This window comes from Podarcis bocagei (genome assembly GCF_964188305.1).
Source record: "Podarcis bocagei genome assembly, chromosome: 5".
NCBI lineage: Eukaryota > Metazoa > Chordata > Lepidosauria > Squamata > Lacertidae > Podarcis > Podarcis bocagei.
Genome location: NC_138129.1, coordinates 46637580 through 46652487, shown reverse-complemented (window position 1 = coordinate 46652487; position 14908 = coordinate 46637580). Strand labels below are relative to the sequence as shown.

The following is a 14908-nucleotide window of genomic DNA, read 5'->3' as shown; positions in this document are numbered from 1 at the left end:
TGGATTCAAACCAGTAACTTAGAATTGGAGGCGCTATTATTTCTTACTCATTCCCCTTCCAAACATAGTGTTGGTTTTAGGTGTTTTCAACCCTAGTTCTGTGAACCGCTGGGCCTCTTCATGTTTCTTCGTCCAACCCCTGCACTCTACAATGAACTCCATCCATGTTGCCTCTCTGTAGTCTTTTGCAGTGCTTTGAAAGGGGGTTTGTGTAGCTTTTATAGTCTGCTTGAATTGATGCACAGTCTTGTCACAGAAACTCTAGAAAGCATTCCTGCTTTTTCTACTTATGTTTCCTCCATACTCGAAAACATTGCAGATATGCTTCCTTTGTGCTGCGGGACTGAATACAGGAAGCCACTGCACAGAGGTCCCCTCAGTAGAATTAGGGAGATTGTGTTGCATAAGGTTTGGAGCTGCTTCTCTGAGTTTGGGTGAGTGACCCAGTCTAGCTTTCATGCCTTTTGTTCTGCATGTTCTACACACATGTAAATGGCCAATTGCAAAAGAAATCCAACATGGTCAAACATTTGATTTCAAATGATGAAACATATGGAACTTGTCCACAGTAGGCAGTGATGGCCACCAACATGGATGGCTTTAAAAGAGGATTAGACAGACATTCATGTAGGGATAATGCTATCAACAGCTACAAGCCACAATGGCTGTCTTCTGCTTCCACATTTAGAGGTGGTATGCCTCTGAATAATAGCTGCTGGGAATCGCAGGTGGGCAGAGTGCTTGTCTTGCTTGTATCCGGTTGGCCGCTGTGAGAACAGGATACTCGACTCTGTGGGGGCATTGGCCTAACCCAGCAAGTCAGCATTTCTTCTGGCATTTTCTCATTGCATCAAAGACTTTGGGTTATATTAAACACAGCATTAAAGTGATTGTTCTATCAGCACAAGGATTTCTCTTTGTGCAGCAGAACATTTTCCCCTTCTCCCACCACCTTCCAGAGCAGATTTAGGGACATGGGGTGGTGGGGAGATTGGGGCGGGGGAGACCTGTTGTGATAGTGGTCATCCTTGTGCAGTTAGCTGAATACTGCCCTTTCTCAGCTCCTTGTATCTTCAAGGAATGGAGAAATAGATAGAAGTTGAACAGTTAAACTGAGGAGAACTGATCCATGAATAGCTTTCATGCAGAAAAACCTTCTGACCATTAACATGTCCCTATCCTCATTAAATGCACCTTGTTTACCAGAGAGGATCTTTCTTGGGTTTCCCTCCCCACCTCAGGACCCCTCAGTGTTGTTGTTGCTGGCCCATCCACTACCAGTATCTGCCCTGAAGTCAAGTAGTTTTTTGGCTCGGTTTTGGCACTCTGTGCCGACAGCACCTCCAAGCAAGCTTGAGATTATACCCTGGGTAGACTGTAAAATAGTCAGACAACTGTTGCGGTTGCATCAATTCCCCTCTTGACGCTGTAAAATGGCGTGAGAAACCCTGCGCTTCCTATGTAGTCTTTGCCAGAGGGAGCCAACCAGCAGCTGCTTGCTTGGATACTCATGCTCAAAATGAGATGCTTCTGAGGGAACGCGCCAGAGTATTCTGCGTGCAATCTCTTACTGGAATCACGCTGTGTGTGACCACACTAGCTGTCTCCTTTCCTCCTGTCTGCCTGTGGATTTTGTTAAATAATATTTAAAATCCGCCGAGTGTTATATTCAGTGTCCACAGAACCCAGCTTTTAGAGCTGAGGTTCTGGCAACTTTTTCTTGTCTGCAATAGTAGTAGGATAGCGAGGCTGTGGGTATCATCAGATCCTTGGTTTTCCAGTTGTGATGGAGCCAAAGAGCTCAGGTAGGGACAGCAGGGGGAGGAAAATATTCAGCAATTGGTTGGTTCTGAAAAAGCTTCAGCATAAAATAGGGAAGGAAGTAGGGAAGCGTGTGAGAGAATGTAAGGTATTGGGAGAGCAAAGCAACTGTAGACAGAAAAAAAACCAAGATAATAAAAAAACAGTTTTCCCAGATGCCTATCCTAGTTATTTCTCCTTGCTTATTTTTCGGTTGCTGATCCTGGACAGTGAGTATTTCATAAACTATGTTTTAGCATATTTGTGGGACTGAGTCCCATAAAACACTGTTCGTTTTCCAGGCCATGTGCAGCAGTAACAAACTTCTGCTGGTACTGGTCCTTCTCAACCACTAGCTCCCCTGTCCCTTGGTAATGTCTGTAACATGCTCTGATTGTGTACATGGTTAGGCCTATAATGACAGCCACGGTTTCCCTCTTCTCTCTCACACACAGCACTATGCTTTCATATTACCAGTAAACAGTCACATAGACTGAATTAATTTCTGGTTATAGTTCTAGCGGACAGGGCCTAATGTGTTGTGCTGGCCTTTGTTAGCCAATAAATATTTTTGTATTGGTGCATTTATTTTTGTGTGATATGCTTATAAAAACAGTGTGAAGAGGAAGTGAGGCATATGCTGCATTTCACAATCTGTCACTATTTCTGCTCTACTTTCAGACTTGTCTGCACAAAAGCTTTTGCGTAATCTGGGAAAACCATGATTACGTACTTGCACCTCTGTTTTCCTATAGGGTTGAGACTTCACTATTTACTGTAAAGGTAAAGGTACCCCTGCCCATATGGGCCAGTCGTGTCCGACTCTGGGGTTGCGCGCCCATCTCACTTAAGAGGCCGGGGGCCAGCGCTGTCTGGAGACACTTCCGGGTCACGTGGCCAGTGTGATGAAGCTGCTCTGGCGAGCCAGCACCAGATACTATTTACTGTACTATGCTTCAAAAAATATATCAGAAGTGATTCATTCCAAAGACAAACATAAAGAGAGCCAACAGTAAGTGGCAAATTGTGATTTCCTACACATTTCCCTAAATCCTTGTTCCAAACATCTCTAAACCAGCAGTTGCTTATCACAACCTTGCTCTGAGCATCCACTTTGCAATGTGTGATGCAGAACCTTCTTCATGTCCTAATACTACCACACGACATGCTTTACGCAAGCTTTTATTTGGGCAGAAGTCCCATTCTCTCTTCCTTGCCATTGCTTTGTCCCTCCTCCTTCATTAGTAGTTAAGGTCCTTGCATAGAAAAAGACCCATGAAATGTCCATGATGGGTAGTGTTTAGTGGGGAAGGCTTCCATGCTTCCTTAAGATGCTTAATGTCAAATGCCTCCAGAATTGATATCCAAGCTGTGCATATATTGTTCACTAGAGCAGTGGCTAACGAATGATGGGTCTTGTTTAAGGGGTTGCTTAATGTGCTTCTGTCAGCAGTTCTTTGGCAGGAGAGGGGTTGCAAGCGCAGAGAGCTCTGCCCTCTCCTGCTACGAGATGCATTAGACTGCCAAGAATAATAGCAGTGGCGAGGAATGAAACAGATCCGAATTGCTGCCGACAACTTTCAGAAGTCTGTCTGGGTTGGTGCTGCAGCTCTCTCCATGAAACATGAGTTCCAATATGACTTTTTAAAAATGCAAATTGCAGGCTCAGGGTTGCTGGTCTGGATTAGGAACTCAGCAGGTGGCAAAGGGTTAAAGCTGCCTGCCCTCTTCTCGCATTGCTAGGTTCCAGGTGGGTGGAGCCCTTGCTGACAATTTGTGAAGGCCAAAACTGTATACATACTCAAGAGCAGAACCATACAGTTAGGATCAGATGTAGTTTGACCCTTCGTGATGCCTGCGCCCTGTGATGTGGAAAATCAGCTCCATTTGTTCACCTGCTGCTGCATCTACTGGTTTAGGTTTTCAGTATAAGAGAAGAATTGATAGTCCTCCTCCATGAATTAATATGCTGTTTCTTCTTTTCAGACTTCAACATCAGCCTTGTACAACAAGGCAAGCAGACAAACCCAATCCCTGTTGCTCCTAGTCTGTTTCAGCCCTTCCAGGCCATGAGACAGGGGGCATAGCCCTCCTGGCTCTGGTTTCTGCCTGTGGTGGGTGGCCGACATGGAGAGATGGATGCTAAAACTTGGAACTCAGCGGTCCTCCGTGCCAGAGCAAAGCACAAACAATCCAGAGGCATGAGTCAGCAGCAGCACCCTGTTTTGTTTGCAGCTTGGATGGGCCAGACAGCAGTGTCTGTAGCTAATGCTGCCTCTGGCAGATTTACAGCACAGAGAGAGCCTGAGAGACTTTTGACCCCTCTTGGGGCCTTAGTTGGCTGCCTGCCTACAGCATCATTGAAGAATAGAGCTAGGGATATGGAATGAGAAGGCTAACTAGGGTACTGGGCAACTGGAAAGATGAAGAGAAGATGTTGGTCAATAGGGATGGCTGGAACAATCTAATTGAAGAGAAAGTTTGCTGTTTTGATGTGGGATTTATAATGCGAAAGGTTGGAGGACGCTCAGTTTTGGGCACAATGGAGCAGTGGCAGTGGAGTGAAATGGCAAGGAATGCAGTGTTGAGTGGTGATCATCTCCATAAAACATACAATTCATCCTAGATTTTTCATCTAGTAAAGTATGAACAATAAAATATCTATACTGTAGCACATTTTACTGAAATTGAGACAGAGGCTGTGCCTGTATTTAGCATGAAACTTACTGGTACTTTTCAAAAAAGCTTTTTGGTGGTAATCTGTAGATCTCAAATAACTTATTCTTATTCTTCTTATAACTTATTTGGTATCTTGAGACTTTGAAGTTAGTAAGATGCTTTACTCTGCTGGGTATTATATTTTTTCTTTACTATGTGCATTGTATATATTTTTAATTTGTATATGTTCAATGAATGGTGGTCTAGATTGCTGCTGAAACAATTGGGAACCAGAGGTTTTTACTTTTCCTTAGTACACTTTCCCCGTATACTTTAATTTCTACCCAGAGATAGATTTCCAGAAGCTGGCTGGCCAGCCCCTTGAGCCAGGGCTTTCTTGTATTTAATAATGGGAGCTTCCAGACAGCTCACATTAATGCGATCAGTGTGCTGTTTCAGTACACCCAAGCCTTCCATGCTAGGCATGCAAGGAACGTCAGCCACATGGCTGCTGCCACGGACTAGTGTCTGGGTCAGGTGTGGGGTGTGCAGTCTAGTCTTCTTGCTGTGAATAGGAAAAGATACTTTACTTTCCACAGAACACATCCTTTCCAATTCTGGCACCCTGTGGAGCACAACTCCCATCAGCCACAGGCAGCATGACCAGTGATCAGAGCTGATGGGAATTGTAGTCTAGAACATGTGGAGAGCACCAGATTGGGAAAGGCTACTTTACAGTAACCTGCTCCAGAAGTTATCTATGCATGACTTTTCACAGTTAAAGAGTATATTCTCCATGTATATATACCTGGAGCTTTTCCATGCTTCCTTTGGTGTCTTTTGGGTAGCTTTTATGTTGTTTCTTTTCTCTTTTAGAAGGAATGAACTGCATGAACAAGAATCATGGTTGTGCCCACATCTGCAGGGAGACCCCAAAGGGTGGCATTGCCTGTGAATGCCGACCCGGCTTTGAGCTCACCAAGAATCAGCGAGACTGCAAGTGTAAGTTACTGCCTGGGGACCCTCTCTCGAAAGCCCATATAAAAGCAGCATTGGGTGGTTTTTAAATGAAATTGTGCTATTTTGCAGAAGAGGCAGGAAACACACAACTTAAGTCTTGTATTCTTTGGCTAAGACCTGATTTGGCAAAACCACACAATCAATCTTTAAAATTATTTAAAAAAAACCAAAAACATTTGCACATCCTTGTATCTATACACCTAAAGGTAAAGGCACCCCTGACCATTAGGTCCAGTCACGAACGACTCTGAGGTTGCATGCTCATCTCGTTCTATGGGCCAAGGGAACCAGCATTTGTCCGCAGACAGCTTCCGGGTCATCTGGCCAACATGACTAAGCCGCTTCTGGCAAGCCAGAGCAGTGCACGGAAGTGCCATTTACCTTCCCGCCGGAGCGGTACCTATTTATCTACTTGCACTTTGACATGCTTTCAAACTGCTAGGTTGGCAGGAACTGGGACCGAGCAACAGGAGCTCACCCCGTCGCGGGGATTCGAACTGCCGACCTTCTGATTGGCAAGCCCTAGGCTCTCTGGTTTAGACCACAGTGCCACCCGCATCCCCATCTATACACCTAGTCATACCCAAATATATATGAATCAGTGCCTTAGTGGAAAGAGGTGAGCCTTCTCTTACAAAGTAGATCTCAAGTTGGCCATCTCCAGATTGTGAAATTTTCCATGTTTTAGCATGCTGGACATGTGGGCAGGTGTGTTGGTGCCAGTTCCCCATTTTTTAAAAAAGAGGGGGTGGGAGAGCTACTGGGAATAGTGATAGTAGTAGATTCCCATTATTATTATTATTATTATTATTCCCCTTAACATCCATCTTAGAGCATACATCTTTAAGGATGTATGAGCTTTCATGCAAGAAAGAGAGAAAGCAGTGTATAAACACTGGCAAATCAAAGATTTGGGTATAGAATACCTGCTCATTGAACAATAGGTTGTGTGAAAATCTTCTGGTCTGGTTATACCTTCACTTTAAGCAGGTTCACTAATTATGAGTTCACTGCTTATTTGATGACCTCTGTGGCTTTTCCAGGTGTGATTATTTTCAAACAGAAATTATACTCAGTTTCCTTAGGCATTTGTTAAAGACATACTTTAAATATGATAAGGGTTAATTAGATAACATTAATGGGTGATCATATCAGCAAACTTAATGTCTCGCTGGTTTCCTTCTATTTAACTATGGCTGGTAGTGGGAATGTTGAATTAGATGGCCTGAAGTGTCTTGGTCACGACAAGAAGATTGTTTTTTTAGGGGAGTATAACTGAGGGCTCATGCAGACTTCCTTTTGTGCCTTGTTTCTAAGCACAGGTCCATGCTTTAAAGCACTGTATCCAAGTGCTTTTTTCTTTTTTTGCCTTGGTATTTTCCCCATGAAAACCTGCTCTTTACCACTGCGCTCAGACGTGGTACTTTAAAACACAGAACTCTGCCTAGAAAGTTCAGGGCAAAGGGTAAGTGTGGATGAGCCACAAGTGCTTCTAAAGCTTACAAGGTACAGTGGTACCCCGCAAGACGAACGCCTCGCGAGACGAAAAACTCACAAACCGAAAGGTTTTTTCGTTTTCGAGTTGCCTCGCAAGACGAATTTCCCTATGGGCTTGCTTTGCAAAACGAAGCTTGCCCCGCAAGCTCCGGGGACAGCGGGTCTTCCTGCTGTCCCCGGACCTCTTTTGAAGCAAGGGGCGGCGTGGAGAAGCGATCTCCCCGCAGCCCCTTGCTTCAAAAGAGGTCTGGGGACAGCGGGGAAGAAGTGATCTTCTCCCTGCAGCCCCAGGTCCGGGGACAGCGGGAAGCGCTTCCCGCTGTCCCCGGACCTCTTTTGAAGCAAGGGGCGGCGGGGAGAAGCCTGCCCCCGCCGCCCGGCTTCGGAACGATGCTCCGAAGCCGGGCGGCGGGGCGGGAACACCTTCTGAAGGCGGGCGGGGGGCAAAAGTCTTTGCTCCCCCCTGCCTGCCTGTCCCGGAAGGCTTTTGAAAGCAGGCGGGGGGGGGGAGCAAAGACTTTCGCCCCCCGCCCGCCTTCAGAAGAGGTCCAGGACCTCTTCTGAAGGCTGGCGGGGGGCAAAAGTCTTTGTCCCCCCTGCCTGCCTTCCCAGGGGCTTTTAAATCGCCCCGGACAGCGGAGAAGTCCTCCGCTGTCCCGGGGCGATTTTAAAATGCCGCCTGCCAGCATTTTAAGATCGCCCGGACAGCGGAGAAGTCCTCCGCTGTCCCGGGGTTTTTTTAAATGCTGGGGGTGGGAAGAAAAGCCCTTGTCCCCCCCCCAGCCTTCAGAAGAGGTCCGGGGACAGACTGTCCCCGGACCTGGTCTGAAGGCGGTTTCACTAGGAACGCATTAATTGATTTTCAATGCATTCCTATGGGAAACCGTGCATCGCAAGACGAAAAACTCGCAAGACGAAGAGACTTGCGGAACGAATTAATTTCGTCTTGCGAGGCACCACTGTACGTGGTGCTTGTGCACAGTTGGCTGCGATCCTCTTCTCATCTGCTCATCAGGCTTGGGGAATCCAGGGCTATGAATGGCTGCTACACTTTTTGCCAATAATGATGTATTGTTGGTACAAGAAACACTCTTCTTTTCCATGAATTTCTTCCCTATATTTTCATTTGTGCAACAAGACCAGGATTTACCCAGGAACGCAGGGAATCTCCCCTGTAGAGTCATCCGTAGATCAGAACAGAGATAGTAGATTAAGGTAGTCAAATTTTATAGGAAAGAAGTTTGGATGGTGGGCTCAGCATGGGACCAAGTCCTTTTGCTGCCTGGATTGCAGCCCAAAAACCAATCCAGCCAGGGACAACACTATAGAAAACCTTCCTGCCAGAGGTGTACCTAGGGTCCCTTGCCTCCTTGGTAAGGAGCTCTATTGCCCCACATCCCCAAAAAATAATCTGAGAAGCAGGCGAGGGGCTGGATGGGGCACCTGCACTGCTATCTGCCTGGAAGCCATTCTGAAGCCTCCTTTCCGTCCCCTCCTGCAGCAGCAGCCACTGCCTTTGCTGTCGGAGATCCCAGTTTATTTCTTTTGCGGGCAAAGCAGGTGCTTGAGTGCTTAGTGATCAGGGGGCACTCCAGGTATTATGGGAGGACTCCAACACCTGAAAGGTGATTTTTGCACACATACATGGGCCTGTGTCCCTGGCGGGGACTGGTTTCACTGACCCCCTAGGTACACCTCTGCTTTCTGCATCAATTCCTGCCTTCTTTCTATATCTTTCTCTTGGTGCCACCTTATACAAATAGTTTTCCCCTTCTATGTGGCAGGGATAATGGAGGGGATTGTTTTGATTTGTTGAAGTACAGTCTACTGCACAAGAATGTATGTTGTTATAAATTTGTTGTTTTTTAAAAAATAATTTTTATTACATTTTCAATTTTTGTAATCACCATAGCCATACAATAGCCATACATACATCAATAAACTCAAACCTCGCTCATACCAGAGCATCGACCTCCTCCCGTCCCTCTTCCTGACTTCCATATATATTTACTTTAATCTTAGCATTTCTCTAACCACTTTTTTACCTTCTATCTTATTTTTATATTTCCCTTGTAATAAATTTGTTAAGGTGTTTAAAAAATACTGGTGTTTTTGCTGCTGCAAACTCAAAAGGCTACCTACATGATTTGATGAGTATCCTTGGAGTGCATAATCCACTTAATTTTATTTAGATTGATATTTTCAGTGTTCTGACAACTTGGACCCAAGTTTCTGAGTAACTGACTTCATGATGATAACATTTGAGAGCTATCATTTAGTATGTACATGTTTTATTGCCCCTTCCAGTGACCTGCAACTATGGAAATGGAGGATGCCAACACACTTGTGATGATACAGATCAAGGGCCAAAGTGTGGTTGCCATGTGAAGTTTGTACTACACTCTGATGGGAAGACATGCATAGGTAGGTGAGAGCTATAGTGCATACCTTGGCTGAAAGAGCTTTTGTGTATTCTCAATGGGGAATAGAGTGCAGTACTTATTAAATGTCATACATATTAGGCTGTATAAGGCTTCTGCCATAATAAATTATGGGAGTTTATATTTTTCCACCTACTATCAATTCCAAATTATGTTCAAGATGAAAATAATATAATGATATACCGTATTTTTCGCCCTATAAGACGCACTTTTCCCCCTCCAAAAATGAAGGGGAAATGTGGGTGCGTCTTATGGGGTGAATGCAGGGTTTCGCTGAAGCCTGGAGAGCGAGAGCGGTAGGTGCGCACCGACCCCTCTCGCTCTCCAGGCTTCGCGGACCTCTCCCCAAGCAGCGGGAATGCTCCCGCTGCTTGGGGAGAGTTGCCGGCATCCCGAAGCCTGCGCGCGCTGATCCCAGCGCCTGCAGGCTTCGCGGATCTCTCCGCAAGCAGCGGGAACGTTCCCGCTGCTTGGGGAGAGTTGCCGGCATCCCGAAGCCTGCCCGCGCTGATCCCAGCGCCTGCAGGCTTCGCGGATCTCTCCGCAAGCAGCGGGAACGTTCCCGCTGCTTGGGGAGAGTTGCCGGCATCCCGAAGCCTGCGCGCGCTGATCCCAGCGCCTGCAGGCTTCGCGGATCTCTCCGCAAGCAGCGGGAACGTTCCCGCTGCTTGGGGAGAGTTGCCGGCATCCCGAAGCCTGCGCGCGCTGATCCCAGCGCCTGCAGGCTTCGCGGATCTCTCCGCAAGCAGCGGGAACGTTCCCGCTGCTTGGGGAGAGTTGCAGGCATCCCGAAGCCTGCCCGCGCTGATCCCAGCGCCAGCAGGCTTCGCGGATCTCTCCGCAAGCAGCGGGAACGTTCCCGCTGCTTGGGGAGAGTTGCAGGCATCCCGAAGCCTGCCCACGCTGATCCCAGCACCAGCAGGCTTCGCGGATCTCTCCGCAAGCAGCGGGAACGTTCCCGCTGCTTGGGGAGAGTTGCAGGCATCCCGAAGCCTGCAAGCGCTGATCCCAGCGCCTGCAGGCTTCGCGGATCTCTCCGCAAGCAGCGGGAACGTTCCCGCTGCTTGGGGAGAGTTGCAGGCATCCCGAAGCCTGCCCGCGCTGATCCCAGCGCCTGCAGGCTTCGCGGATCTCTCCGCAAGCAGCGGGAACTGTCCCGCTGCTTGGGGAGAGTTGCAGGCATCCCGAAGCCTGCCCGCGCTGATCCCAGCGCCGGCAGGCTTCGCAGATCTCTCCGCAAGCAGCGGGAACCACCGCTGGGCTCCCACGGCTTGCAGAGAGCTGCCTGTTTGCGGGCTGGGGTCGGGGGAAGCTCGGGCTGCCCCAGCCCCGCGCCTGGGGGGGAAATAATTTTTTCCCTTTATTTCCCCCCCCAAAAACTAGGTGCGTCTTATGGGCCGGAGCGTCTTATGGGGCGCAAAATACGGTAATATTAATCTAATTGCCTCTCTCCCTCTAAAAGTCACCGTTGAGAGAAGAGAAGAAAAAAGCTAACAGTGAAAAAAATGTGTAAGGTGCCAAACATAAAGACTGTGTTTGGACATCACACTAAACTATGCCTTAGAGAGATGTGAACGAACCCAGCTTCTTTGAGATTGCACACTTTTGCCCTCCATTCTTCTCCCCCACCCCATGTGTTTGGGAGGAGGTGGTCAGAAGTTTTCACCTCCATTTTTTGTTAGCCTCAGTTTGTTATGTCATCCAAGCATGAGAAACTGTGGTTAACATTAACTATAGTTGTTTCAAACGAGCCTCATTTAAACCATGGTTTCTGAAGATGGCTTGTTTAAAATAGCCATAGTTAACATTCATTACAGAGCTGGATTTGGACAACTTTACAAGCTGTACTTAACCAAATGTTTTGGCAGGGTAGGTGGTTTGCCTTTGTAGAGGGGGACTCTGAGCATCAACAATTCCTGCCCCCCCTCCCATGAAATTGTTATTTTTGTGGTTCCCACAGCAGTTTCTTAGATTTTCAAGTGTGTCCCTGGACCCAGAAAGATTAAGGAATTATATAATGATTTCCAAAAGACTGCTTTTTGCCACCTTCCACTTTCACATTAGGAATAGAATCCATAAAAGTTCAAAATGATTCTATATTGCATCCAAAGGTCCAGCTGCTCTGAATTGTTCACAGTCTGGTACAATTTGAAAGGAGATGGAGTTTAAAAACAGTATTTTTCCACAACGACAAGTTATTGAGCACAAAAGGCTTCACCTGGCAATCATTTTGTATTGAGATTAATGTAATGTGTTGGTTGACCCTGCTATAGAACTAGGGAATGATGGGTCTGTCTGATTCAGTTTTCTCTGTAACTCAGTTTTCCAATCTTCAATTAAGTTCTCAACATTTTTACAGCAATTTGTGATTAAAAAAAAACCCCTGATGAAACTTGACATGAGCCAACAGTGTGACGCGGCAGCTAAAAAAGCCAATGCAATTCTGGGCTGCATCAATAGGAGTATAGCATCTAGATCAAGGGAAGTAATAGTGCCACTGTATTCTGCTCTGGTCAGACCACACCTGGAGTACTGTGTCCAGTTCTGGGCACCACAATTCAAGAAGGACACTGACAAACTGGAACGTGTCCAGAGGAGGGCAACCAAAATGGTCAAAGGCCTGGAAACGATGCCTTATGAGGAACGGCTAAGGGAGCTGGGCATGTTTAGCCTGGAGAAGAGGAGGTTAAGGGGTGATATGATAGCCATGTTCAAATATATAAAAGGATGTCACATAGAGGAGGGAGAAAGGTTGTTTTCTGCTGCTCCAGAGAAGCGGACACGGAGCAATGGATCCAAACTACAAGAAAGAAGATTCCACCTAAACATTAGGAAGAACTTCCTGACAGTAAGAGCTGTTCGACAGTGGAATTTGCTGCCAAGGAGTGTGGTGGAGTCTCCTACTTTGGAGGTCTTTAAGCAGAGGCTTGACAACCATATGTCAGGAGTGCTCTGATGGTGTTTCCTGCTTGGCAGGGGGTTGGACTCGATGGCCCTTATGGTCTCTTCCAACTCTATGATTCTATGATTCTATGATTCTATGAATATTCATCACCATTTTAGTGTGAATTTCTCCCAATAAACACATCTTTGTCTTCGATTTTGCCTAATAAACTGTTTTACAATTTCCCCTTACAATACATTTTTTATGTTATCTTCACTAATATATGCATTTGGATTTGGATTTACTTGGCTGTGAATTTTAAAGGATGGCTGTGTTTTGGTTCAGAATGTAAGAATTTGGTAGGTTTGTCTTTAAATGTGGACTTAAATCAAGTTTTTTCCACCATCCCTATATAGAACATAGGACCACTCTGATTACACATTTTGTGGAGCATATCTTCTACACAAATATATATGCCCACACAAATGGATGAGCATGTTGGAGATTGTAGCCCTGCCGGACTTGGGTCATTAGTTTGGCACCTGAGCCTTTCTGCAATCTCCTAGTACAACTTTTTGCCCTCAGGTAGGGCATCTTCACTGACATATTCCTTTATTTGGAACACACACACACACACACACACACACACACACACACACACTGAGAGGAAGGTGACTTCATAGTTTCTTTTGGCAACTAGATCTATTGCTGAACTACTTTTTAGAGTTAATATCTTCTTTTCCATCCAAGCTTCAACTTAAATTGCCATGGTATGATTATGTTTCTTCTATTCTCTTCAGATAATACTGTGAAGAAGAATTTTTCCCACCCCAACCTGTTTTAATATGGGTTCATCCACACCTCTGTTTGCATTACCACTTTCCCTGGGGAAAACCTGCTCTTTATTGCTGAATTGGAACAAATGGCAGTTGTGTTTTCCACAGATTCAGTGGTATAGAGCAGGTTTTCCAGGGGAAAGCTGCAGAGGCATACCTAAGGTCCCTTGCTCACTTGGCAAGGAGTTGCATCAGTGCCTCCCCCCCAAAAAAAATCACCTTAGCACAGTAGCCACATTAGAAATTGCAACATTTTACTTGAAGAGTCCAGAGTGAGGACAAGGCAAGGAGGGAAGGTGAAAAAAGTCACACACCCGTGTGCCATGGCACAGGAAGAAGCGGAAGTTTCTCCCACATTTCACCTTGCTGCAATAGTAGTGGCATATCACCACACGCATATACACCAAAAACTTCATAGTCTGATAGGTGATTTTTGTCGTCGTCTCCCAACCAGGCCTGTGCCCCACAGCAGGGGCCAGTTTCACCAGCGCCTGGATATGTCTCTGGAAAACTGCAGGGCAAATGCAAAATCTCTTGTGCCTGTGCCTAGAAAGTGCACGAGACAAGTGGAAATGTGGACAAGTTTTATATAGAGATTGTCACTGTGCTGCTTGCTCTCCTTCCTCTTTTTCTAGGATGGACATACGCATTTCCTTCAGCCTTTCCACATATGAGTTGTCTCCTAGACTTTTCATTCCCCATATAGCTTGACTCTGAAATGTGTGTTGGCAGAACACAGCTATTCTGTTTGCTAAGCTCTCACACAAATGTTGTCTTGATACAAGTAGTGCAGGAACACAGAGAGCCTTCTGTAATATCAGCAATGCTACAAGTTCCTAATGCAGATGCACACATACCTCCTCACCCTGTGAGGAAGATGTCTATTATTCTGTTTCTGGCTGGTTCCAGGCTGCTGCTATTTTTTTCAGCTGTGATTCAGTCACAGACCAGCAAATTCAGGTTACACAATTAAAGTGGATTTGCTGTTCTTGCACAGGAAACCCCCTTCCAAAAACTCCAGGTATTCTGCAGGAAGAAAAGCAATGGGAAAATGCACTAGAAAGTAAGGGATAACAAACTGCTTGATGCAATGTCATATAAGTCTCCCTGTAAGCAAATCAGAATGAATGCACAACAACCAGTGCAGGGCATATAACCTCCGTACAAACTTTGTGCAGGAGGAATGCTCAACGAATAGGTTGTCTGGAAGTGACTATTTTCAGGGGATGCTATTATATTATATATTCAGAGGGCATCTTGTCCAATGGAGAGCCATTGGACAAGATGCCCTCTGAAGGGAGAAGAGCCCTTTTCTCTGAACACCCCCCACTACACCACCTTATTTCTGTTCCTGTTACTCATTTGCTTGCTTCCCCCCTCTAGACACAATTTTCACTACCAACCAGAGGAAAAGGAAAAGATTAGGTCCCCTTTCCTTGTTCCTGTCACTGCTCACTCACATGGAGAGGACAAGTGAACCACCTGTGCCTCTGTGTGTGAGCAACTTGACAGACACCCACAAACTAATCAGGAGAAGCTTTTCGATGCACACATTTTGGCTGCCATTTGCTTCTAGGGAGACATGGCCCCTGTGAGACAAATAGCATGAAGATGCAACAAGCTAGGGACAGGGAGGAAAGATTAATTCCCTCCTAACTAATGTCCAGACATGAGGGATGGGAACAGCAGCAATGCCAAGCAGAAGCCTTGGTGGAAGTGGTGATGATTGCCCTTTCTAAACCCTAGAAGCCAAGCTGATGCCACCCCAAGAC

At 46.2% G+C, this 14908-nt stretch overlaps 1 protein-coding gene across 6 annotated transcripts in view; it reads left to right on the top strand.

The window, feature by feature from the left end:
* The window catches only part of SCUBE3 (signal peptide, CUB domain and EGF like domain containing 3), a 116175-nt gene that overhangs the window by 52185 nt on the left and 49082 nt on the right, over positions 1-14908 (top strand). For 4 of the 6 annotated variants that reach the window (XM_081195811.1, XM_081195809.1, XM_081195807.1 and 1 more), the window contains 2 exons: positions 5335-5460; positions 9283-9399. In XM_081195811.1, the coding sequence (XP_081051937.1) occupies positions 5335-5460; positions 9283-9399 (243 nt within the window). The remainder of the gene's footprint in view (positions 1-5334; positions 5461-9282; positions 9400-14908) is intronic. The other 2 variants (XM_081195808.1, XM_081195810.1) reach the window with 1 other exon arrangement.